General features: G+C 42.2%; 1 protein-coding gene and 1 gene segment (V, D, J or C); one reads left to right on the plus strand and one right to left on the minus strand.

Moving 5' to 3' along the window:
- Positions 1-12331: 12331 nt before the first annotated feature.
- LOC129864721 (Ig kappa chain V-VI region NQ6-8.3.1-like) lies at positions 12332-13676 on the minus strand. The segment is given in 2 exon segments: positions 12332-12438; positions 13343-13676. Coding segments are annotated over 2 exon segments (441 nt in total).
- Positions 13677-17411: 3735 nt separating this feature from the next.
- The window catches only part of LOC129865677 (dedicator of cytokinesis protein 11-like), a 118041-nt gene continuing 107770 nt past the window's right edge, over positions 17412-27682 (plus strand). For 4 of the 7 annotated variants that reach the window (XM_055938626.1, XM_055938627.1, XM_055938628.1 and 1 more), the window contains exons 1-3: positions 17412-17693; positions 26495-26611; positions 27179-27268. In XM_055938626.1, the coding sequence (XP_055794601.1) occupies positions 17592-17693; positions 26495-26611; positions 27179-27268 (309 nt within the window). In that variant the 5' untranslated portion in view covers positions 17412-17591. The remainder of the gene's footprint in view (positions 17694-26494; positions 26612-27178; positions 27269-27682) is intronic. The other 3 variants (XM_055938629.1, XM_055938631.1, XM_055938632.1) reach the window with 1 other exon arrangement.

Genomic DNA, 27682 nt, shown 5'->3' on the forward strand with positions numbered 1-27682 from the left:
ATCATAACAAAGGCAATTTTGGTTTAACTCTTTATTTGTCTTCATAAGTGATCAGTATAATACAATTCTCTACTCCTGGGTACTTTGCCCCTCGGGGTCACCCTATAAAAAAATACCAAATCACTGACACACGCAACAAAGATCTAAGTTAAGAGAGGCCAAAAGATGCAACTGCTCTTCTGCGACCATTAAACAGTTGTGTTTTTACTTCTAACTCCCCCTCTCTAACCACACCCTGTACCACTGAGATGTGTGACCTAACTTGTTGGAGAGGGCTACAGTAGCACTGTTGTACAACTCGCAAACACTACAGAGATATTTACTGATTTACATTTCAATACATTTAATATAACTACAAAGATACAATATAGCAAGATTTCAACTTTTATTCAAAGATATGGACAACTAATTTTCCTCTTCCATCCCCCTCCACTTTATCATCTTGTAGCAGCATACACTGCATGGGGGTCCAGCTACTTCTCTCTTCTCCTCTCCATCTTCCTCTTCTTGGAGGTGAGATTCAGAGCAGCATAATTCAATGCATCTGGGTCTTGGTTCTGTAGATTTGCAAACATCATGAAGTAGGCTACAATTGTAATTTTCTCAGTTTCTGAATTGCTTATATTTCAGTATTTAATGATGCAGTATTTACCTGATCATTTAGTGGTTGTCTTTGAGAATCAGGTCCCGAATATGATATAAAAGAGAGACAAGAGAACAGATTAATGGATCATTCTGTCAATGGTGTATTGGAGGCGAAGTCAGGTGCAGGAGAGCAGAGTATATTGAACAGGCGCACTTTTATTAAAGTTCCAAAAACGAGAGCACTACATAAATCAAACGCGCTCAAAAAACGGAACATAAAAGTAAAGTGCGTAAACTAACACCACATAACATGAAACAATTACACACAAAACATGATGGGAAACAGAGGGTTAAATACAAGTAGATTGATTGGGGAAATGAAAACCAGGTGTGTATGGAAACAAGACAAGACAAATGGATATATGAAAAATGTGATGTGATGGCTAGAAAGCCGGTGACGTTGATCGCCGAACGCCGCCCGAACAAGGAGAGGAGCCGACTTCGGCGGAAGTCGTGACAGTACCCCCCCTTGACACGCGGCTCCAGCGACGCGCCGACACCGGCCTCGAGGACGACCCGGAGGACGAGACGCAGGGCGATCCGGCCGGCGACGGTGAAACTCCCGCAGAAGTTCAGGATCCAAAACATCTGCAACCGGAACCCAGCACCTCTCCTCCGGTCCGTACCCCTCCCACTCCACGAGGTACTGAAGGCCCCCATCCTCGAATCCAGGATGGAACGAACAATGTACGCCAGCGCCCCGTCGATGTCCAAAGGGGCGGAGGGACCTCCCGCACCTCAGATTCCTGGAGCGGACCAGCCACCACCAGCCTGAGGAGAGACACATGGAACGAGGGGTTAATACGATAATCAGAGGGAAGCTGTAATCTATTACATACCTCGGTCACCCTCCTCAGGACTTTAAATGGCCCCACAAACCGCGGACCCAGCTTCCGGCAGGGCAAGTGGAGGGGCAGGTTACGGGTCGAGAGCCAGACCCGGTCCCCCGGTGTTCGCACTGCGGTGACGGTCCACGCTGGATTTCTGGCGACACGCGGCTCACTGGAGTTGGACACGGGCGGCCTCCCATGTCTCCTCCGCGCGCCTAAACCAGTCGTCCACCGCAGGAGTCTCGGTCTGACCCTGATGCCACGGTGCCAGAACCGGCTGGTACCCCAATACGCACTGAAAGGGGGAGAGGTTAGTGGAGGAGTGGCGAAGCGAGTTCTGTGCCATCTCGGCCCAGGGCACTAACGCTGCCCACTCCCCCGGCCGGTCCTGGCAATAGGACCGCAGAAACCTGCCCACATCCTGGTTGACTCTCTCTACCTGCCCGTTACTCTCGGGGTGAAAACCTGAGGTAAGGCTAATCGAGACCCCCAGACGTTCCATAAACGCCTTCCAAACTCTCGACGTGAACTGGGGACCCCGATCCGACACTATATCCTCAGGCACCCCGTAGTGCCGGAAGACGTGTGTAACCAGGGCCTCCGCAGTCTGTAGGGCCGTAGGGAAACCAGGCAGAGGGAGACGACAGGACTTAGAAAAACGATCCACAATGACCAGGATCGTGGTATTTCCCTGTGAGGGAGGAAGATCCGTTAGGAAATCCACTGACAGATGTGACCAAGGTCGTTGTGGAACGGGTAAGGGATGTAACTTACCTCTGGGCAGGTGTCTCGGAGCCTTACACTGGGCACACACCGAGCAGGAGGAGACATAAACCCTCACATCCTTAGCCAAAGTGGGCCACCAGTACTTCCCAGTCAAACAGCGCACCGTCCGACCGATCCCCGGATGACCAGAGGAGGGAGACGTGTGGGCCCAAGAGATCAACTGGTGACGGACAGCAGACAGAACGTACATACGCCCAACGGTACACTGGAGGGGAGCGGGCTCTGTACGCAACGCCTGCTCAATGTCCACATCCAAATCCCACACGACCGGCGCTACCAGGTAGGAGGCCGGGAGTATGGAAGTTTGATCCATGGGCCACTCCTCTGTGTCATACAGCCAGGACAGTGCGTCTGCCTTCTTATTCTGGGAAACTGGTCTGTAGGATAAGGTAAACACAAAACGGGTAAAGAACATGGCCCACCTTGCCTGACGAGGATTCAGTCTCCTCGTTGCCCGGATGTACTCCAGGTTGCGGTGGTCAGTCCAGATGAGAAAAGGGTGTTTAGCCCCCTCAAGCGAATGTCTCCACGCTTTCAACGCTTTAACCACAGCCAACAACTCCCGGTCCCCCACATCATAGTTACGCTCCGCTGGGCTGAGCTTCTTCGACAAGAAAGCACAGGGGCAGAGTTTTGGTGGCGTGCCCGAGCGCTGTGAGAGCACGGCTCCTATCCCAGCCTCGGACGCGTCCACCTCCACTATGAATGCCAAAGAGAGATCCGGATGGGCCAGCACTGGAGCCGAAGTAAACAGAGCTCTTAGTTGCCCAAAAGCACTGTCCGCCTCAGCCGACCACCGCAACATTACAGGACCCCCCTTCAGCAGTGAGGTAATGGGCGCAGCAACCTGGCCAAAACCCCGGATAAATGTCTGGTAGTAGTTGGCAAACCCTAAAAATCGCTGCACCTCCTTTACCGTGGTGGGAGTCGGCCAATTACGCATGGCTGCAATGCGGTCACTCTCCATCTCCACCCCTGATGTGGAAATGCGATACCCTAGGTAGGAGAAATGCGATACCCTAGGTAGGAGACGGCCTGCTGAAAGAACAGGCATTTCTCAGCCTTGAGTACAGGTCATGCTCCAACAGTCGTCCAAGTACATTGCGCACCAAGGACACATGCTCGGCGCGTGTAGCGGAGTAAATTAGAATGTCATCGATATACACCACTACACCCTGCCCGTGCAGGTCCCTGAAAATCTCGTCTACAAAGGATTGGAAAACTGATGGATCATTCATCAACCCGTACGGCATGACGAGGTACTCATAATGGCCTGTGATCGCCGAACGAACAAGGAAGGGAGCCGACTTCGGCGGAAGTCGTGACACATTCCATTCTAGTGAACACACTGACTCTTCTGATCAATGTCATAGGTAAAACATCCCTATTTGAAGTGTAGTTCACAGGTCATATATTATTATGAAGTGGAATTCTACCTGTGTTGTGTATGTTTGTGTCTCATTTGATCTTGAGGACCAGGATGATGATGACTATCAGTAGAACAGCAGTCACAACACCCAGGATCACAACCAGGGGAAGGAGGTACATGGTTCCATCATCATCCTCTCCTACTAGACTGATAGTTCCATTACAATGTCCTATTAGATGCCATTTTATTAAATCACTTGGTGTGTCACGTTCGTCATAAGGAGTAGACCAAGATGCAGAGTGGTATGTTTCCATCCATTATTTTGGAATAGAAAACATTAAACAACAAAACGAACAAACGAAACATGACGCTAATATAATGCTCACAGGCAACTATACATAGACAAGATCCCACAAAGTATAAAGGGGAAATGGCGGCCTAAATATGATCCCCAATCAGAGACAACAATAAATAGCTGCCTCTGATTGGGAACCATAACAGGCCAACATAGACACATAAACACCTAGATGACCCACCCTAGTCACACCCCGACCTAACCAACATAGAGAATTAAAAGCTCTCTATGGTCAGGGCGTGACATGGTGGTCCTTTAATGACAGACTAAAAACTGTTGCTTTATTGTTTCTTAATTATTCTTTTTTTTTATCTACATGAGAAAGAAATATAAACTCACTCTCTTTAGATGACTCTGGTATTTCCTCAAATCCGTTGTGCACTTTAACATCGAGATTAGTAAAAATAAAGAAGTATTTTTTCTCAAAACTATAATGATAAAAAATATGTCCAGCAATGGTTTGCCTTAGTTTCATGACTAACTCCTAACAAGGTTGATAAGCATTTTCAAATGTGTCAAAAGCCGGATAAATAGTTGAAAACTAACCTTGCATTTTTGCGTTGACAAAGAACATGTGTCAATGTGGATACAATGCACAGAAATATAGGCCACAATCAGCTATTTCCACTTTTGTGATTTTGAGAAAGATAGTGGTGTGGTTGCTGAACATTTCAAAATGGCTCCTTTGAAAACAATTGTGGCATTCAGGTGTTGAATTAAAGCTGTCCATAGACGAGATACACACAGGCTCTGATCCGTTGACTTGCTTGAACCAGGCTGTGTGTCCCACAACCGTTGTAACATTGGAGCACTGCAAGGTGATGGTCTCCCCAGTACGGACCTCCATAGTCTGAGACAGAGAAACCAAAACAGAGACCAAACCTGAAACACAGAGAACAAAGTCCTACATTAATGATTATAATCATTGATATCACATTTACATGTTAGAAATCAGGAAGAAGTGCTGGACTGAACATTCTGGTTATACTTGATGGATGCAGGAAATCTTACTCTGTCTCCATGTTAGATTTAACAGTAGCTTACTTACTCAATCCATAGAGTATTAGAGCTGGTAGGAAGGTTCTCGCCATTCTGTGTGTAAATCTATTCTGCTCTGTCTGGTTGTGAATCAGAGAACACCTCTTCATTCAGAATGAGATCAAAGGTGATTTCATTGGTAGGGGGCATGGTAGTTGGTATTGGACCACAATGTCTATTTACAGACAGCAGAATTGACAAAGACTTTTTATGTGGAGTGTGAAAACAGAAATGCAGCATATTTGTGTTGAATCTAAATGGAAATAGGTGTTTGGATTCGGTTCGATTCATATAGATCTTAAGGTGGCGACCCCATGTAGTGTCTGTCCCCTGATTTAGAAATGGGGTCACGAGAAAAAAATCTAAAATAAAATGTGCAAAATCGCTCTTGGATCATAGAACCGGGGTTATGTCAGTAACCTCCGGGAGACGCAAGTTAAACAGAGCGGTTTCTGTTCCTTCCTACAAATGTGTCTCTATCTTTTGAACGGTTTAAGTAAAAAAAACTATTATGACCCCATCCCTGAAAGATAATACACTTAAGAACACTTATGTGTTGGGGGGGGGGGACATCATCCATGATGACATTCTTTTCTACACAAAAGATCATACAAATGTATTGCCTGGTGATCTTCTGAACTTCCCAATACATTTCTAATGCATTTCAGTCACTTCAAACCATACTTCCTTCAGATTAAAAAACTGTCAAAACTACTGTGAGACTGATTTTTAACAGACTGTCACCAATTAAAAAGTAAACATTGGACTTTGATTACATCACTCTTTTTACATGGTGGGTCTCAAAAAATGTTGGATATCAAAATGGGGTTGCAGGCCAAAAAAAGTTTGGGGACAACTGATATAGGTGTTTGGGTTTAGTGGGGTTCAGATACAGTACCCGTCAAAAGTTTGGACACACCTACTCATTCAAGGGTTTTTCTTTCTTTTTTACCATTTTCTACATTGTAGAAATTACATATGTGTTATTTCATAGTTTTGATGTCTTCACTATTATTCTACAATGTAGAAAACAGAAAAAAAATAAAAACCCTTGAATGAGTAGGTGTGTCCAAACTTTTGACTGGTACTGTAGGTGTTTGGATTTGGTGGGGTTCATAGAGGACCACAAGGCTTCACCCTACAGAAGGATTATACATGTTCATGCTAACTATCCACCAGCCCTCACCCTTAAGCCCTCGCCGAACTCTAACCCTTGCCCTAACCTCAGCCCCACAGACGCTGTCCGTGTTTTGTACTTGCTTCTCGTCTCCCAGCGTCTGTCCTCGCACTGTGGTTGATGCACTTGTCACCTTTCTAATGTCAGCTAGAAACAAACTGCAGGAAATGGGAATTAGCTGACACCTATAGACGTCACTTTTCACGTTTGAGTTAAACTCTGATGCCGCACAATACTGCGGTTGAAGCGACCGATCACACATAGGCATGTAATAATTACTGTTCAATTTCAGTTAACTTGAAAAGATTGTTCATTAATGTATAAAATATTGTAGATATAGTGTAAAAATCTCCAACATATAAGAATGTTAATCATCATCTGATTATTCAGGACTTTATTAACTTCAGAGTTCACTGTTAGAAGCAGGACTGATGATACAGTAGGCTGTCCTCTTCCTTCTCTCTGCTGGTCTCAGAACAGCCCATCAGCCCTGGGGACCATCATTCCAGGCATTTAAGACAGCCAATCCCCTGCCTCTCACTCTAACAGACAGAATGACTAGTATACACCAGTGGCAGTCGGTGCCGTTTAAAGGCGGATGATAATTTTTTTAATGAACATGGCCTTCTTTCTATTACAGCATTCACATTCCATTCACCCAGCTCAATGAAACATTGATAGGTTTAGGCTACTACTTATACTCAATGTTCCCTGTACCCATCATGAGGTTGCTACAACCTAGCCTATGAAGGAAAGATTACAGCGTAGGTGCACAGGTCGAGAGAATGTTTTGTAATCAAGGTGACAGACAGTGACACATTCAAAACCGACTTGCACACTCTTGCCTGCATCCAGCTGATCCAGGGTGTAATGATTAGTCCAACAGTTGCAAACGAGACGTTTTATTGGACAAATTCAGGTATGTTTATCCCCGTTTAGTTTCGTTTGCTTCCGTTTAGGAACGTTTTCCAACAGAATAAGCGCAATCAAATAACCCCTGATCGCACGCAAACATAGTTCACTTTCATTGCAGCCACATACAAACATAGTTCACTTTCATTGCAGCCACATACAAACATAGTTCACTTTCATTGCAGCCACATACAAACACCTTGTATATATAATTATTTCTCCTTTCAACACGCTCTCCTCCTCTCACCTTTTCTCTTTGCTTGTGGACATCAGTGCACAACACATCAGCTGTCTGTGACCAGGAGAAAAAATATGTCCAAGCCAAACCTTCATATCATGACCGCTAACCGTGCACACAGCCTACATCGTTGATATCGTTGTCACCATATCATCTAACTTCATAGTCAACATAACTACTAGAACAAACACGTTAACGCGGTATAAAAATGTAGTACACTCAGCAGCAAGCAGTTTAGCTGTTACACTGGTGGGCCCAGGTGGTAAAACCTTGACTGGAAGAGTTCCCATGTTGGATAACCATAGCCAGCTAGCTAGCATAGCATCCCTTTCCGTTTGAGCCGGGTGTTTGAGTAGGCTAAACTTGCTAGCTGCATTCGATGCTAACTAGGTAAGTGAAAGTGAAAGTGAAAAAATATATACTTTGAAATATAGCTAGCTCCCTCTCTCTCTCTCTCTCTCTTTCGTTGTTGTAATTACTGTGTAAGTCTATGGAAGGCGGTGAGAACCATGAGCCTCCAAGGTTTTGTATTCAAGTCAATGTATTCAAGCTGTCCTGCAGCTACACAATAGTGCTGCCTGACAGAGTGCTGCTGAGACTACTGTAGAACTTCATTGCAAAATAGTGTGTTTTAATCAATTATTTGGTGTCATAAGGAAATATTTAATATAGTTTTATCTAAAACGGATAGCTTTTAAAAATGTTTTACAGTTATTTATTTGTTTAATTCACTGAGTAGGATGGTCCTCCCCTTCCTCTTCTAAAGAGCCTCCACATGATGGGGATCAATCTACAAAGGACAATGACAAAACTCTGTGTGGCCATCTCTCAGTTATTTGGAGCAGTTAAGAGTCAGCTGTAATTGTCACGCCCTGACCTTAGAGATCCTTTTTATGTCTCTATTTTGGTTTGGTCAGGGCGTGAGTTGGGGTGGGTATTCTATGTTCTATGTTTTGTAGTTCTATGTTTTGGCCGGGTAGGGTTCTCAATCAGGGACAGCTGTCTATCGTTGTCTCTGATTGAGAACCATACTTAGGCTGCCCTTTTTCCCACCTGTGTTTGTGGGAAGTTGACTCTGTTTAGGGCACATGGCCTTTAGCTTCACGGTTTGTTTTTGTAGTGTTTATTGTTTTGTTCGGCGTCATTTTTATTCAATAAAGGAAAATGTACGCTCACTACGCTGCACCTTGGTCCTCTTCTTTTAACGGCCGTGACAGTAATAGTGCAAACTTACTATTGACACGGAGGATAATGCCTATGTATTTAAGATTTAAATATATGTTTTCAGACACTACACTTTGTAACAATTTTCAGTATAATACCTGAACATGCATGAACTAGATTGAGATTGAGGTCTTTGATTGAAATTATTTTCGCCTCAAGGGCCTATTTATTGCATACCTCCCTACTCTTCTACATTTTCACACACTGTACATAGATTTTTCAATTTTTCTTTTATTTTGTGTTATTGATTGTACGTTTGTTTATGTGCAACTCTGTGTTGTTGTTTTTGTCGCACTGCTTTGCTTCATCTTGGCCAGGTCGCAGTTGTAAATGAGAACTTGTTCTCAACTGACCTACTGGTAAATGAAGGTGAAATAAAAATTTATTTATTTATTTAAAATTAATCAAAACATTTATATTTTTCAGCTTTGTCGCTTACTTTTGCTCAGTCTGATGTTTGAAGACCTTTTCCCCTGGAGACACAGTTAATTTGGAATCCTTCATCACTGGGGACCATGGCAACTACGACAACTGCTTCAAAGTGACAATGGGACAGTTTGAGTCAGTCCAGCCAGGAGACTGGGTGCTCTGAACTGGACAATACACACTGAGACCTGTGCAGGAGAACACAGTGTCTATTGGTTCAGACATGGCTTATAATCAGCTCTTACAAGGTCTAACCCTCAATGTCCAGCCTGGTTGGTTTACTTGAGTTGATTAATTGGCTAAAAAGAACCACACAACATTGTAACGATTGTCGTCGGGAGAAGGAGAGGAGGACCAAAGTGCAGCGTGGTACATATCCATAATACCTTTAATCAAGATGAATACACAAACAAAAATGACCAACAAACAGTTCTAACAGGTACAACAAACACTAACCAGAAAATAATCACCCACAACTCAAAGTGGGAAAACAGGCTACCTAAATATGGTTCTCAATCAGAGACAACGATAGACAGCTGCCTCTAATTGAGAACCACACACGGCCAAACACAAAGAAATAGACAACATAGAACACCAGACATAGAATGCCCACCCAAACTCACGCAGTGACCAACCAAAATAGAGACATAAAAAGGATCTCTATCGTCAGGGCGTGACAAACATTTAGACATTTAGAAATTAAAACTGGAAACACAGTTTTCTACTAAACTTTCTGTTTCTTTACATACTTTGAATCATGAGATACACACCATCTCCAAAATAGTATTCATTATACCAGAATATTCCAAAATGATATGATCCAACATCAGTATGGGCAACATTCCATAGGGTCAAATTAAAACTCAAATCATCCATTCACAGTTCAATACGAGACATCTTTTGTGAAATCTCCCTGGAATTGGACTTTTTCATTGTAGGTTGTCACTTGGTTACAAGTCCTTGTCCCGGTGTGTTTCAGCCGTATCCAGGTTAACGCTGAGTCTACAGTGGAGAAGCACTCCAGAGTCACAGATCCCCCTAAAGGGGCACCGATTCTGTCAGCACAGACTGAGATACAATGGGATGCATGGTACCATCTAGAACACACAGGACAGAGTATATAGTTGGAGAGGAATATTTGCCCATGGTGTAAATCAATCAGAAGTAAAGGGCTCATGTTTGGCTAATTGGTGTGGGTGTACAATGTATCAATTCACATCCCAATTTGCATTAGAGTTACAGTAAAGCCATGTCAATAAGTTGAGTCAAAGTAGAAGACATTATCAGTTATCTTACAGTAAATAGCTACTGAAACACAGGAGAAATGGACTAGGCAGTCTAGATATTTACATACAGTACATACAGATGAATAGTGGGTTCACCTTGCAGTCCATCCTGAGTGGTTACTCTCGCCTGTCCTGAATCAAATGGATTGGTGCAGTACTGTGATCAGTAGGCTTCTTGCCTTACAGTTACAGAGAAAGGAGCCTTTTTTCTCTGATTGGTGGGATATACATAAAATAACCCCCTCCAGGTAGCAGTGGTGTGTAGTCATGGATACCAAGGAAAGCCAGGCTTCCCCATAAAATTGACTAGTAAAATGCATCTTTCATCGCTCTGCGTTTCATAATTTTCCTTCAATTCGCAAGAGGCTGAATGTATCTCACAGGAGAAAGCAGCCATTCAGCATTGAGCTAAACTGAGCGAGCTCAACTCTGTGTGTCCCCGGTGCACCAAAATAAAGTGTCAAGGGAAGCCACCTTGGATTTGTCGTCACTTCTATCAAATCCTATTGAGAGTATACGTGACTGACAGAAAAACTTGAATTGTTACATCTCGTTGTGTTGTTGTCCTCCTGTTGCTACCTAGCCAGCTAAAATTGTAATTTTCACGAAATTAGCCATGGATGGAGATAGGGATTTGGACTTGTGGTTTAACTTAATTCTCCGTACTGGCCAATGATTATAACAGAGATTCTGATTTCAACCATTAATTCATACATTGTTGTGCCCCTGGTCTGAGAGGATGAAAGTTCAATATGTAGCTAGATGTAGAAGGCTAATGTTAACAAGCTAACGTTGCCCATGAATGGAAGTTAGGCTAACGAGCAAGCATTTAAGCCAGGTAGCACACAGTAGGACAACAAAAAATTACAGCGTGTACTGTATGACAGAGTGAAAGACCGTTTCGCCAACATGAAAGAGAGGAGGATGGCATTTCTCTACAAGTAAGGTTAGTCAACATGTTTTTCGACTTGCACAAACGCGCACTCAAACACACATACACACACACACACACACAAACCATGGACAGCCACATCATATTTAATGTAGCTTATGTTGATTGGACAAAATCGTTTTTGGTATCTTTTAGTTGTCACTGTATTAGACTAAGTAGAGGTGATTTGATCATGTTGAAATGTTGAAGTTGAAATGGTGCTGGAATAATGGAGGCAGCTCCTGTTTTCTGTGCGACTTGAGGTAACTCTCTTTGTGGACTTCACTGGACAGAGGTTGCTATCCGGTTTAGTAAAAAAAAAAAGGTGTGGTTGAATTTATTCTGCCACTGTGTCTTCTTGTTGTCTCGGCCTTTAGGCCTATATATCACGGTCGCAAAGCATATGAATTATCAGGTTATAGAGAAAACAATGCAATTATCACAACACATAGGTTGTAATATGGCTTGGCTTCCCCAGTGATTTTACCCACACACCGCTACTGCCTGGTAGGTGTGTAAACCGACACTGTACTTCTTACAAAGAGAGCATTTATTGTAAATCATATATATGTATATCTGTGTCCGGTATGTGGAATCAGACCGATTCTCATGGTCTCTCCTGAAAAATGTATTTGTATCTCAGCAACTCTAAACTTGGTTAAATAACAGTTAAATAAAAAAGCACTTCTTCTGTGATAAGAAATAGATGTGTGTTGGTGTTCCTCCATTTCTAATGGTGTGATGGAGCCTGACACATATTCAGCTAAACTGCTATTCCTTTTAATCATATTGTATATTTGTATATGTGGTGGCAGAGACGTTCTGTAGACAGAGAATAGAGATGTTCGGAGTGTATAAATGTATGGTTTATTATGTTAAAAACACACAGTCATACAGCAAAAATGTGATTCTCTATCAGAAGATTTCTGACAAACTGTCTAAAAGTTATGGCTATTTAAGACATTACAGGATTATATAAATCTAACATATAGACAATGTTAAAATTACATTTTCTTTGTTCCATTGTAACTAATTTCAGTTACTAAAAGCAGTTCTATTAAGCTACAAATAGTAACATTTCTTCTTGGTGTCTTTGTGACAGTGGTGATATCACTCACTGCTGCTGAAGGTATCTGACATCAGAGTACACTGCATCCTCTCTGCTGGTCTTCTCTCTCACTCTTCTAGAGGAGGACTTCTTCTTGGGGGTGAAACTGACAGCTGCATAGTTCAACACATCACTGTCTTGATTCTGAGGGGGGTGGAGCCATGAGAAAATACATTATGATGACAGCATGATCTACTATATAATGTTTCTATTCTCCTGTGGAAGAAAACACTCTACAAAAGACATGACTGTTCAGACTGTACACCCACTACAACGACCTGACAGTCAGTGGAACAGTGACAGAAGTTCCATGGAAAAATGAACAAAGATAAGTAGGTTACATCTAGTACAGTGACCTATTACTTCCAAGAAATGTTTATAACATAAAAAGCACAAATAAGCTGAATACTAGCTGTAAGGAAAATGTAATTGCAGTTTCTTGTAAAAACTGAAAATTGACTGTATTTATAAATGTTGACAAATTTACCTGATTTCCCTGGGACGTTGGGACATCTATCCTCCCTTCAAAGAGATTTATGACAATCAATCTCTTTTTAACCTCATGTAGTTTATTAACAATGCTTATACTTTGATTATTTAACTGACATTTCAAGAAAGTACATTGCATAGAGATGCATGAAACTTTAGATACATCAGCTATAACATTAGATACATTATATATAAAGTAATACCTCTGCTATCTCTGTTCTGAGTCTTGCACAGCGCCCAGACAAGTAGAAGGGTCACTATCCCCAAAACGATGTTGGAGACGACCAATGACAGAACAGTAGGACTCATATCAAATGGAGAATCATGCCCTGGAACTGTGGAAAGGGTATCAGTGAATTCATATTGTATTCATGAGCACTTAGGGAGATCATCAAACAGTATGTAATCAAAAGCTGATGGTGATATTGTTTAGCTTGTTGAGGCAGATGTATGGGATCGTTTTGAGGTAGGCCGTTTGCATGAATATACAGTATTGCTGTGGCAATTTACAGATGAAACGGGATTTACCTTGAATGTCCAGCTTGGTCCCATTCCCAAACAGTATCTCCCCACATGAGGTCACAGCACAGTAATAAGTGCCAGCATCAGAAAAGCTGAGGTTCCTCTTGGGGAGGTTGTAGACACAGCTCTGTGTAGGAGACCCAGCCTCAGCGCTCTTCTCACACTGATCACTCCTGTATCCATGGGTGTAAATGATTCCTGGACGGGATTCTCCTGAGCCATGTCTGAACCAATAGACACTGTGTTCTCCTGCACAGGTCTCAGTGTGTATTGTACAGTTCAGAGTCACAGAATCTCCTGGCTGGGCTGACTCAGAAGCAGGCTGCTGGAGCACAGACATGCTGTTGGACTCTGAGTCTGAAGAGAGTGAGTAACTAAAGTAAGACTAAAGTAAGGTGTATGGGTGAAAAATATTACAAGCCATGTATTCACCAGCAGCATTTGATTAAACAGTTGTACGAGCATCAACATATCAACATACAGGGCCACAAAATTTGCAATGGTGGAAAAAGTCCTCAATGTCATACTTGAGTAAAAGTAACGATACCTTAATAGAAAATGTCTCAAGTAAAAGTGAAAGTCACCTAGTAAAATAATACTTGAGTAAAAGTCTAAAAGTATCTGGTTTTAAATGTACTTAAGTACAGTTGGGGGGAAAGTACTCAAATGTCAAGTGAATGCTATACATCAAATGCCTTCTATTAAGCAAACTAGACAGCACACTCTCACACTCCAACACTCAAGACATCATTTACAAATGCAGTATTTGTGTTTAGTGAGTCCGCCATATCAGAGGCAGTAGAGATGACAATGCGTTATATTGATAAATGTATGTGTGTCAATTGGACCATATTGCTGTCCTGCCTGAGCATTCGAAATGTATGAGTACTTTTGAGTGTCAGGGAAAATTTGTGGGAGTAAAAAGTAGATATTTTCTTTAGGAATGTAGTGGGTAAAAGTCAAAGTTGTCAAAATATAAATGGTAAAGTAAAGTACAGATACCCCAAAAAACAACTTAAGTAGTACTTTGAAGTATTTATACTTAAGTACTTTACACCACTGAACATTTTGAAATTGAAGAAACAAATGTTTAGTTACCTTTGACAATTAAAACAGTTCCCTCTCCAATAGTGAGCTCATAGATGACTCTAGTGGAACAATAGTATGTAGCCGAGTCCCCTGGCTCTGCCTTGGAAATGGTCAAATTACAGGTGTAGACTCCTCTCCTCACACCCAAACGCTTGGTCTCAGTAAAGTCCTTGATAAAATTGTTGGAATAATAACTCTCTTGGCCAACATATGGTGATGACGCCATGTGAAGGGGTTTCTGTCCAACATTCTGCTTGAACCAATCAAAACTGGTCACTGACACATTTGGATGAAAGCAAGTGAGAGTCACAGTGCCTCCCAGCTCAGTAACCATCACAGGGGTTGGTTGGATTACGTTTGGTTTGGTAAAAGCACAAACTGTCAAAGCAAACAAACAAAATGGATCAAAAACAAATACATGGATAAACCATTTCTACCCATTACAGACAGAACATCCACTTCACTTATCATATTAAAACAACATACTTCAAATTATTAAAAAAGGAACTCAATTAAAACGTCTTACACTTACCCAACTTGATGTAAAATATAAATAAGTGTCTGACCATCATTTTTACATCAGTCACTTCTGCACTGCATAATGTGTGGGTCTGACAGTGGGGCACCTTATATATGATGACACTTTACATGTAGCCGTCATACAGTAGGAGGGAACAGTGAAATGAGAGATTTTATTGGCTGACTACAAACTAAGAAATGTGTCCTCTGGCTTACCATAGTTTAAAAACGTTCAAAGAAGACATTGTAAAGTAAGTCAGAGTCACTGGATTCTGCCAATCAAATATTGGATTGATACGGCTGCTTCTTTGTTTTGAGAAATTAAACCTTAACTGAAATTAGTTCACTTTTGATGTTAGGACAGGAAACAGAGAAGGGTCTCATTCCGCTTTTCTCCAGCTAGTACCTCGGGTACTACTGTGTCCAGCAGAGGTTGAACTAACACTCAATAGGAATTTACCCACCATAGCATAAAAACTGCATATCCAGCATGCTCTTAGTTTTCATCCTAGGCCCCTAGGTGGCTAATAAACACATATGTAGTTACGATTATAATATGAGTGTACCCTATCTAAAAGTGTGCCTAGATCGAATAAATAGGGAGAATACCCATGACCCAATACCCAGACCTCTCGATTAGTGAGATCTCATAACTTACCCACACTTCACTGCTTGTTGCCCAGTGGCTGTTTAGGGCACTTTTTTTGGCAAATACATGGTTTGGGTGGGTAGGAACCTACTATACCCTGAGTAAGATTCATTATCTAGCAAAGTCAGCCCACAGATATAAATAGATGGATGATGACAAGGCTTAATGGAATCAGAATTTGGTTGTGGCCAGTGGTGGAAAAAAGTACACAATTGTCATACTTGAGTAAAAGTAAAAGATACCTTAATAGAAAATGACTCAAGTAAAAGAGAAAGTCACCCAGTAAAATACTACTTGAGTAAAAGTCTAAAAGTATTTGGTTTTAAATATATTTAAGTATCAAAAGAAAATGTTATTGCTAAAATATAGTTAAGTATCAAAAGTAAAAGTATAAATAATTTCAAATTCCTTGTACTAAGCAAACCAGACAGCACCATTTTCGTGTTATTTGAATGTATGGATAGCCAGAGGCACACTCCAACACTGGGACATAATTTACAAACGAAGCATGTGTGTTTAGTGAGTCTGCCAGATCAGAGGCAGTAGGATGACCAGGGATGTTCTCTTGATAAGTGCGTGAATTGGACCATTTTCCTGTCCTGTTAAGCATTCAAAATGTAACAAGTACTTTTGGGTATCAGGGAAAATATATGGAGTGAAAAGTACCTCATTTTTTGTTGTTGTAATGTACTGAAGTAAAAGTAAAAGTTGTCAAAAATATGAGTGGTAAAGTAAAGTACAGATACCCCAGAAAAACGACTTAAGTAGTACTTTAAAGTATTTTTACTTAAATACTTCACACCACTGGTTGTGGCTCACAAACTTCTCTGAATCATGTTATCCAGAAACAAACTGTTTGTGTACTGGTTTCCTTTATTTTAATGGTGGCTAATCTGACGCAGGCTAACCCAGAACAACAGGCCCTCTGTTCTGGAATCTAATCTGTTTACTGGATAGTAAGATATGTGGTTTGGCCCCTTATGACAATTGTATCATCATCATTATCATCATCATTATATTACATATAAACATTAACTATTATTTTTTAAATTCATGAGTGCAAATCATTGTAACTTTTTATTTATAATTTGGGGATATGAAAGAGAAAATTGAAATTGTTCAAATCCCTACAGAATTTGAACTTGATGACCTGCTGTGGTTCTCATCATTGTCCACTAGAGCGCGGTCTTCTCTCATATGTCACCTTTGGATAGGTATTGCTGACAACGTCACGAAATCGATGCGCACGCTGATGGGGCAGCAGTCTGTGTGTTGTTGTGATTCTGGATGGAAAGATAGCAACAATGACAAGAAACTGACATGTGGGGAATCGTAAGTCGTTCTTTGAAGTTAGTTGCATCTTGTTCTTGATACCATGTCTTGTTTTGAGGTGTTTTGACTGGTTTCATGTCAAATATGGCAAAAATGTGCTGTAAGGATGTATTTGAGAGACAACAAGTGCTCATTGTGCACATTTATTTATGTTTTCAATAAACATTGGAGACGAAATATAGATTACACGTTGTCAACAACCTAAGCCAACTCCATCTGTTTTCCCTATAGTTTGCTGCTAAACAACCAAACCATCTAATAAAAATTCACACCTATAATCTACCCAAAATACTGATAATCTCCAATTCATAGGAGACAAAACATAAATAAAAAATAAATAAATAAACGGTTCTATGAATTTATCCCAGGAATATTATTACAGGTCTTCATGCAATTTGTAGGTTACTATTTCTAACAGTGGTTGGGTCAGGTATTTGAGGCGTGTACCTGATCCCCTACCGAACGAGAGGGAACAGGCAGGAGGCGCGCGAGATGCTCGAGAATCCTGTTCGGTCCTCTTCACTAGCTCCAGCCCCGCCTCACTACGACAACGCTGCCTGCCTGGTCCATCCGCATCTGTCACAACTGTCTGCAGCTGCTAGAGCTCCGTGGCATGCCCTCAGTTATACCGGGATTTAGGTGGAGGTTTTCACGAGAAAGATAGCTATGTCGGAGGTACGGAAATTTACCAAAAGGTTGAGTAAACCAGGAACGGCAGCGGAACTCAGGCAAAGCGTCTCCGAGGCTGTGAGGACATCGGTGATTGTGGTTAGTATGATGATGGCTAATAATATCTTCTTTGGCTAGCTAACGGTAGCCTACCTTGCTGTCCAAACCCGCTCACGAAACCATAGCCCGAGGGTCCGGTCCATTTATTCTGTTTAATCCGGAAAAGCCTATGTGTACTTTTAGTTCATAACGTTACTTGAATGTCTGAATGTCGAAAGACATTTTTTTTCACAGTTATTATCGAAGAGGCATTTCAGCGTCTCACCATTTCCTCAACGTCACCCACGGAGAAGAGCTTGCTACATTTGATTAGGATACAAGCTACCTCTTTCAATTTAAAAAGGCGTATTACGTCGTAATTAGCTGGTAATTAAGCAGTGACGGTTAGCAGAAAATGACCGTATTGAAACGGGATAATGTCCATATAAAGGAAGTATCGTATTTGCAGTATTTGTTTCTTTTCCCTGTGGATAGTGGTGTGACATTGTTCAGGCAGATCAGAAGAGAGAACACATGGTATTCCATTTCTCTTGGCGTCAGCTCCAGCGGCGGCTTTTGTGTGCTTGAGCATTGAGCAGTGCCAGTTCTGAGGTTGAATGTGCAGCTAGACTGCATGGTTTGCCTAGCTATCCCTAATTCCCTGTCGTGTAGCCTGGTCCTTTCTTTTCCCAGTACTGAATATTTGATGTTCCGGGCATGTAAAGTATCATTATTGATCCTGGTGGTCTTTGATTATAGCTAGGCCTACAGTAAGAGTTCAGTCTCCATAGAAGCATTTCCTTTTTCTTTGTTGAAAGGACAATAGTAAGTGTTGTATCATGGATCATGATTTGTGCACTGGTCGGGGTTTGTGTTACAGTTGAACTGTGTGTAGTATTGGCCTGAAACACTTTGATGATGCAGGGTATGGCTTGAGATAAATTGCATATAATGCTGAAGAGGCACTGAGATTTAAACACTGACACAGGGCTCCTTTTGGTTCTCTGTGTGTGTGTGTGTGTGTGTGTGTGTGTGTGTGTGTGTGTGTGTGTGTGTGTGTGTGTGTGTGTGTGTGTGTGTGTGTGTGTGTGTGTGTGTGTGTTTGTGTGTGTACGACCTCTAGTGTTGTTTGACCTCATGCCCTCTTGATTTGTCATCATGATAGTTCTCCCCTGTAAACTCTCCCACACTGTCAATGTCATCTGATTCGCTAGACATTTCTCTCTTTCTCATATGATGCAACCAATGCAAAATCCCAGCCAAGAAAACATTCAGTGGACTTTTGCAGACCTCTTAGGCCGGATCTTTTTATTCACAAAAATCTCCAGTCAAGTGAAGTTAATCAGGCATAGTAATCTTGTGATGAGGTTTGACGCTGACTGACGTGTGCTAGGCAACACAGGTTCCCGAAGTGTGTTGTGTCTGGTTGAGCGGATGATCCTCGGGGTAATGGTCGCCGTGGTAATGGAGAACAAGTCCTGTTTTGTGGAGGTCGCAGGGCCGGCATTCTCACATGGGGATTCCCTGGAGGCATGCTCCAACCATACTTCCTGTGTGTGTGTGTGTGTGTGTGTGTGTGTGTGTGTGTGTGTGTGTGTGTGTGTGTGTGTGTGTGTGTGTGTGTGTGTGTGTGTGTGTGTGTCACTTAAGTCAATGGGGCTGCTTGTCTTATTCTCCTTCCTGGAATGAACAGTTTTCTGCTCTTTCCATAATCCTGTATCTCTCAGTTGGTGTGTGTAGAAATGACCTTTCCTACATTCAATTGGAGGGGTAGGTATTTCCTTTATCCTGGGCTCCATTCTCTGTGATCTGAAAGCTCAATTAAAAGCCTTAACCTCGTTTCAGCTCATAAGACATTGAGACGTTTTGAATGTTAGCTGAAAGGAACATACTGTAATTGACTAGGGTCGCTTAGATCATAAGGAAGCTCCTGAAGGGTCTCAAGAGGTGTTGTTTGGATCTAGTCTAGAGGAACGATATACATGTAAGATTGTGTATTTACTCAATTCAAGTCAGGTCAAGGGTTGTGGGACATGGGAAGTCTGTGTTCTCAGTAAACACACAGACTGAAGTACTTACTGGGGTCAGGTGGAGGACATTGGAACTGTTGGTGCGTGTGTGTGTGTGTGTGTGTGTGTGTGTGTGTGTGTGTGTGTGTGTGTGTGTGTGTGTGTGTGTGTGTGTGTGTGTGTGTGTGTGTGTGTGTGTGTGTGTGTGTGTGTGTGTGTGTGTGTGTGTGTTGGTCCGTGCATGCATATGTACACATAAACGCCAGTAGTAAAGCCCATCTGCTAGAGATAGACTTCTCCTCTGTCTTTCCACTGAACTGTATAAGACGGACAGCAATCTGGAAAAGTACTTCTCTCACTAACATAATAGCCAAAGCCAGTGATGGTGTTTGGAGTGTCCGGGGCCAGATTGATCTACCGAGTTGAAAAACCGGTGTGACGTACAGTAAAGTCCCATAAAGAGATGAGAAAGTGACTATATATGGGTGAATGTAGCAGGCAGGCAGACAGGCGGCTACGCCCCAACCAGAACTAACCCCTTCTTCCTCCTTTCTTCCTCTGTGTTTCTTCTTCTCTCTTTCGTTTTCTTTCTCTCCCAGGCTGTTCTTCTCTAAAGGAGCTGAGCCAGAACTCTCTCTCTTTCTCTCCCTCTCTCTCTATATGTCCCCCTTCTCTCTCTATCTCTCCTATGACTCTCTCTCTCTCTCCCACCTTCTCTCTCTATCTCTTCGCTTTCTCTCTCTCTCCCCCTTCTCTCTCTATCTCTCCTCTCTCTCTCTCTCTCTCTCTCTGTGTAACACGATCTGTCGCAATGGAACTGTATCTTCTGGTTCTGTGGTTCCACTGCTGCCCAACCTGTTGCACATGACAGGAAGCTGCTGCTCTCCTCTGAGCTGTTAGAAGTAATGAATTAGGCAGGCAGCAGAGCCTACCTACTGTAGCTGATGATTGTGAGGCCCAGCGACTATGTTGTTTACCATGTACAGTTGAAGTCGGAAGTTTATATACACCTTAGCCAAATACATTTAAACTAAGATTTTCACAATTCCTAACATTTAATCCTAGTAAAAATTCCCTGTCTTAGGTCAGTTAGGATCACCACTTTATTTTCAGAATGTGAAATGTCAGAATAATAGTAGAGAGAATGATTTATTTCAGCTTTAATTTCTTTCATCACATTCCCAGTGGGTCAGAAGTTTACATACACTCAGTTAGTATTTGGTAGCATTGCCTTTAAATTGTTTAACTTGGGTCAAACGTTTTGGGTAGCATTCCACAAGCTTACCACGATAAGTTGGGTGAATTTTGGCCCCTTCCTCCTGACAGAGCTGGTGTAACTGAGTCAGGTTTGTTGGCCTCCTTGCTCACACACACTTTTTCAGTTCTGCCCACAAATGTTCTATATGATTGAAGTCAGGGCTTTGTGATGGCCACTCCAATACCTTGACTTTGTTGTCCTTAAGCCATTTTACCACAACTTTGGAAGTATGCTTGGGGTCATTGTCCATTTAGAAGAACCATTTGCGACCAAGCTTTAACTTCCTGACTGATGTCTTGAGATGTTGCTTCAATATATCCACATAATTTTCCTACCTCATGATGCCATCTATTTTGTGAAGTGCACCAGTCCCTCCTGCAGCAAAGCACCCCCACAACATGATGCTGCCGGTTGGGATGGTGTTCTTTGGCTTGCAAGCCTCCCCCTTTTTCCTCCAAACATAACAATGGTCATTATGGCCAAACAGTTCTATTTTTGTTTCATCAGACCAGAGGACATTTCTCTAAAAAGTACGATCTTTGTCCCCATGTGCAGTTGCAAACCGGAGTCTGGCTTTTTTATGGTGGTTTTGGAGCAGTCTTCCTTGCTGAGCGGCTTTTCAGGTTATGTTTATATAGGACTTGTTTTACTGTGGATATAAATACTTTTGTACCTGTTTTCTCCAGCATCTTCACAAGGTCCTTTGCCGTTGTTCTTGGAATGATTTTCACTTTTGCACCAAAGTACCTTAATCTCTAGGAGACAGAACGCGTCTGCTTCCTGAGTGGGATAACGGCTGTGTGGTCCCATGGTGTTTATACTTGCGAATTATTGTTTGTACAGATGAACGTGGTACCTTCAGGCGTTTAGAAATTGCTCCCAAGGATGAACCAGACTTGTGGAGGTCTACAATTTTTTTTCTGAGGTCTTGGCTGATTTCTTTTGATTTTCCCATGATGTCAAGCAAAGAGCCACTGAATTTGGACGTAGGCCTTGAAATGCATCCACAGGTACACCTCCAATTGACTCAAATGATGTCAATTAGCCTATCAGAGGCTTCTAAAGCCATGACATAATTTTCTGGAATTTTCAAGCTGTTTAAAGGCACAGTCAACTTAGTGTATGTAAACTTCTGACCCACTGAAATGGTGATACAGTGAGTTTTAAGTGAAATAATCTGTCTGTAAACAATTGTTGGAAAAATTACTTGTGTCATGTACAAAGTAGAAGTCCTAACCGACTTGCCGAAACTATAGTTTGTTAACAAGACATTTGTTGAGTGGTTGAAAAACGAGTTTTAATGACTCCAACCTAAGTGTATGTAAACTTCCGACTTCAACTGTACATGAATACACATGCGTGTGCGTGTGTGTGTGAGAGACAGAGAACAATGACTGGGGGAGGGGAGGAGTGCGAAAGAGAGGGAGAATCACTGTGCACCAGCTGAAAGGGAAATAGTTGATCTATAGTCCAGCATGTCCTCTCCCTTACACTCCCTAATTCCCTGGACAGCAGTACAGCAGACCCTCTGCGTACCAGGTGGGACACACTTACAGCTGTGCACTGAACTGTGGCAGGGTGTTTGAGCCGGGAGTCCTAGAGAGGGGCCTGGTGGTTCTCTGACATGTTAGCTGATTGTGTCTCTCTCTCTCTCCCTTGAGTCTTTTCCCAATGTCCTTGGCCACTGGTCAGTGGCCACTGCAGAACAGTCTCCTCTAGTATGGATAGAGCTCTACCACATTCTGGGCTGCATGAAACTGCCCTCAGGCCCAGGAGTCTATTACCTTACATAGAAAAGATTACATTGTGTTCAAGCGAGGCTTATCCTATGTCATATTTTCGCCTGCTTCTGCTGAGCCTTGCATTATTGTTAGAATTAATAATTATTGACTTTTCCTAGTTGCGTCTCCTTGGCTGACTTGCTTTGTCCTGGACTGATTCACATGACTTAGCCTAGCGTATGTTTGTTTTCTCTGAACATGTCTTTGCATATAGGATATGAAATCATTCACTTCTCTATGAAACTCTCAACAGGATGCAGTGATATCACACCAGAGATGTGGTGGAGCAGCCATCTTTGTTTTGTGATTGTGTTGCCTTGGGAACATGTCAGACTGAGCCACTCTCCAATGGCTGAGGAAGTTAGAACTCCTGCAATAACTTGTGCCCTGCTACGCTAATTTTCACTCACTGCAGCAAGCGACCCCCCTCTGAACTCCCTGGCGTCAAAAAAAGAAACAGTAGCTAGGAACTAAGACCCTAAGGTCAAAGGTTATAAGGCATTTCTAGAACCCTGTGCAGTGCCTAACCCGTCTGTAGAGTACTTCAGTAAGGACCATGTAACACAGTCAACCTCTGGTGTCAGAGTGTTGGACTCTAACCCCGCAAAAGGCATTCTGTTGAACTAGACTACTGTTCCGTGTGTTCACAATCCTCTCAATGTTTTGAGTGATCCTCCAGCTGCTCTAAAGGTCTCCTCCAGTCCAGCAGTCACCCTAATATTTTTCACAGCTGCCTTTCCCCTCTCTCTCTCTCTCTCTCTCTCTCTCTCTCTCTCTCTCTCTCTCTCTCTCTCTCTCTCTCTCTCTCTCTCTCTCTCTCTCTCTCTCTCTCTCTCTCTCTCTCTCTTTCTCTCTCTCTCCTCTCTCTCTCTCTCTCTCTCTCTCTCTCTCTCTGTCTCTCTCGCTCTCTCTCTCTCTCTCTCTTTTTTTCTCTCTCAATTCAGTTCAATTCAAGTCAAAGGGCTTAATCGGCATGGGAAACACATGTTTATATTGCCAAAGCAGGTGAAATAGATAATAAACAAAAGTGAAATAAACAATCAGAAATGAACAGTAAACGTTACACTCACAAAAGTTTCAAAGGAATAGAGACATTTCAAATGTCAAATTATAGCTATGTGCAGTGTTGTAACGTTGGGCAAATAGTTAAAGTCCAAAAGGGAAAGTAAATACACATAAATATGGTTTGTATTTACGATGGTGTTTGTGCTTCATTGGTTGCCCTTTTCTTGTGGCAACAGGTCACACATCTTGCTGCTTTGATGGCACACTGTGATATTTCACCTAATAGATATGGGAGTTTATTAGAATTGGATTTGTTTTCAAATTATTTGTGGGTCTGTAATCTAAACTCAGTTTCCACGTAATTGTCTGCCTACAGCGGCCTCTCTCAATAGCAAGGTTAAGCTCACTGTCTGTACATAGTCAAAGCTTTCCTTCATTTTGGGTCAGTCACAGTGGTCAGATATTCTGGTCAGGTATTCTGCCACTGTGTGCTCAATTTTGCTCAGTTTTTTGGTTAATAATTTCCAATGTGTCAAGTGATTATGTTTTTGTTTTCTGGTGATATGGTTGGGTCTAATCGTGTTGCTGTCCTGGGGTTCTGTGGGGTCTAACAGAGCCACAGGACCAGCTTGCTTAGGGGACTCTTCAATAGGTTAATCTCTCTGTAGGTGATGGCTTTGTTATGAACGGTTTGGGAATTGCTTCCTTTTATGTTGTTGTAGAATTGAACGCCTCTTTTCTGGATTCTGATAATATAATTAGCGAGTCTCTCACTTTTCATGCTCTGCAGCCGCCCTCTGAACTTTGTGTCTCTGTGATCTTTGCCCTCTAACCTCAGACATCTTTAGTTCAGGGAGAGTAGCTTCTCTCTGTCACATTGACAAATCTCTAGTCCAGCAGAGCAGAACAGATCAGGTGAGAAAAGAGCAGAGTGATGTTTTTCAGTCTCAGCTTCCAAACAACTGCCCAGACAGAGGAAAGCTGAAACACACTGTGCTTTTTCACAATTACACCATGCTGTTAGTGTGTTGTGTTACTCGCCTGGGACTCTGGTCTGTTTTGTACCCGGTCCACAGCCCCCTCTATGATACTCTGTCCCCTCTACAGATCATATTGAGGGGGAGAGATGAAACGCAGTGTGCTTTTTCACAATGACACCACCATGAGAGCTCAGGATTCAGTAGCTAGGAGGACTTTATTGGTCCGTCTTGGGCATCGTCCCAAATGCGTTTCTTTTTGTCGAGGCAAAACTTTTTGTGGAAGGTACTACTCAGCACACAGACCGTCTGGCGCACTCAACGTTGTTGATATATGTTGAGTTTCGCTCTAGGCCTATTTGGCAGGGAAACTGTGAAGCCAGCTGAATAGCCTATTGCCTGTTTCTCTTTTAGTCTTTTATTAAAGAATGTGAAACAGTGTTGTGTCTGTTTGCTGTATTTCATTAAATCATGAATAGCTGTTCTTTATATGGACTAAATAAATGTGTTCATATGGGCAGAATATTATCTATAGGCTATAGCATACCAAATGTCGATCAGTTATGAAAATGAAACATTTAATGTGGAAAAAGGCGAAAATGTGTACGTTTTAATTAACAAATAAAGTCTTTGTCACATGACTATAGAATTGGAAACATAGTGATTTTAGAGACACAAGGTAACAATAGCCCATGATTAAAGGGTTAGGCTATACTGGGTTCTCACCATCATTATTATTATTCCCATCACTCCAATTCAATCAAGTCACAATTATCAGCTTTGGTATTGACATCAGTGAGCAGGCTTTCTGAGTCAGGAGAGACACATGGGTAGCCCTACCAACGGAAAACGTCTGAAAACAAAATTGATTCTGAAATTCAGACCACAGAAATCCAATGTTTGTATACTGAACAAAAATATAAACGCAACATGCAACAATTTCAACAGTTTTATTGAGTTACAGTTCATACAAGGAAATCAGTCAATTGCCCATATGCCCACCCAATTGGGAGCCAGGCCCAGCCAATCAGAATGCGATTTACCCCACGTAGGGGCTTTATTACAGACACCTGTGTAATGATCATGCTGTTTAATCAGCTTCTTGATATGCTTTTGAACGGGGTATGGTAGTAGGTGCCAGGCGCACCGATTTGAGTGTGTCAAGAACTGCAACGCTGCTGGGTTTTTCACACTCAACAGTTTCCTGTGTGTATCAAGAATGGTCCACTACCCAAAGGAAATCACGCCAAATTGACACAACTGTGTCAACATGGGCCAGTATCCCTGTGGAACGCTTTCGACACCTTGCAGAGTCCACGCCCCGATGAATTTGGGCTGTTCTTTTGGCAAAAGGGGGTACAACTCAATATTAGGAAGGTGGTCTTAATGTTTTGTACACTCAGGCTTACTTTAGCTTACTGCTTACAAAAGAGCTAACAAATATTGTCACAATAAACAACATAGTGCTTTAAGAAAGACATGGCAAATACATATGGGAAATAAATAGCATAAATGACAAAGCAAAATGTATTCCAACGCATCCCCCTGTTTATGTGAAGGGGTGGGTGAGGGTGTGTGCCTTTGTGTTTATGTGTCTGTCTGCATTTGCATTGTCTTTTCTTGTTATCACTGATTTAGCTGATAGCTGCTTCATTGAACAAAGGTTTTTACTTGCAGTGACTGTAATTGGCCTACCTTCCTGCACTCATTGTAAGTTGCTCTGGATAAAAGCGTCTGCTAAATGACCGAAATGTAATGTAAATTTAATGTAAATGTGTGGTAGCTTGTCTGTGCGTCTCTTGGTAACTTGACTGTCTATGTTTCTCTACAGGAGCAGCCTAAGATCATCGAGCCGTTGGACTATGAGAACGTGGTGTTTCAGAGGAAAGCCCAGATCCACAGTGACCCTCACAGAGACCTGCTGCAGTGTCCTGTCGACGACATCTCGGTACACGCACACGCACACGAGACATTTGTTTAGTTTGTTCAAATTCAATGTTTTATTTGAGGATATTTATAAAAGTGACATACTCTTTCAAATATGCTCCTAGAAACACTGGATAACCAGGCCCACATTTTGTAGGGTAGCTAGCGACAGCATTGCAACATATATCCCCACAGTAGCATATCATATGAATACCAGAAAATACTGCAGGAACAGTGGTTTATTTTATACCAAGATCAGCAAATTCTGGGAGAATTGACTCAGGGAGGGCGTTCATATAGATTTCTGTTTCTACGAATAAGTGTCTTTTCCCATTATCCACCAGTTCACAGCCTTGTTCTCCCCTGCAAGGAGGGACATATTTATTAGTTCAAACCAAGCGACCCAGCCAGTCCAGTTTAACTCAGTCACTGACAGATTATTGGGACTCTTTCAAATACACATTATTCAAACACACGTGGTTCTGATCAGGAGACACAAAGCAGTAAAAGCCTAAACGACTGTTCACCCTCATCTCTTTCCAAACCCCCCCCCCCCCCCCCCCCCCCCCTCCTCTCCCTCTCTGTGTAGGAGTCTCAGATCTCTCGTCAGAGGAGGACCGTGGTTCCCTCCGTGCCCCAGAATGCAGAGAGGGACGCCAAGAGCCTGTTTGCCAAAGAGGTTCTCATTCAGTCAACACTAGTACACAACAAATAAATGCCTGTAGACAAAACTTGACAAGCCTATATCGTAATAGCAATCAATAGGAACTTCGATGCCTGACCAGAAACAAACTACTGGTTGGTCCCAATAGAGAGATGTTGACCAGTTAATATTCCCAGTTAAGAAGTTTTAGGTTGTAGTTATTATAGGAATTATAGGACTATTTCTCTCTATACCATTTGTATTTCGTATATCTTTGACTATTGGACGTTCTTATACGCACTATAGTATTGCCAGCCTAATCTCGGGAGTTGATAGGCTTGAAGTCATAAAGTGAAGAGCTGCTAGAAAGTGCTGTTTTGAATGAATGCTTGTAAGCCTGCTGCTGCCTACCACCGCTCAGTCAGACTGCTCTATCAAATATCAAATTAA

This window comes from Salvelinus fontinalis, chromosome 11 (genome assembly GCF_029448725.1).
Source record: "Salvelinus fontinalis isolate EN_2023a chromosome 11, ASM2944872v1, whole genome shotgun sequence".
Taxonomy (NCBI): Eukaryota; Metazoa; Chordata; class Actinopteri; order Salmoniformes; family Salmonidae; genus Salvelinus; species Salvelinus fontinalis.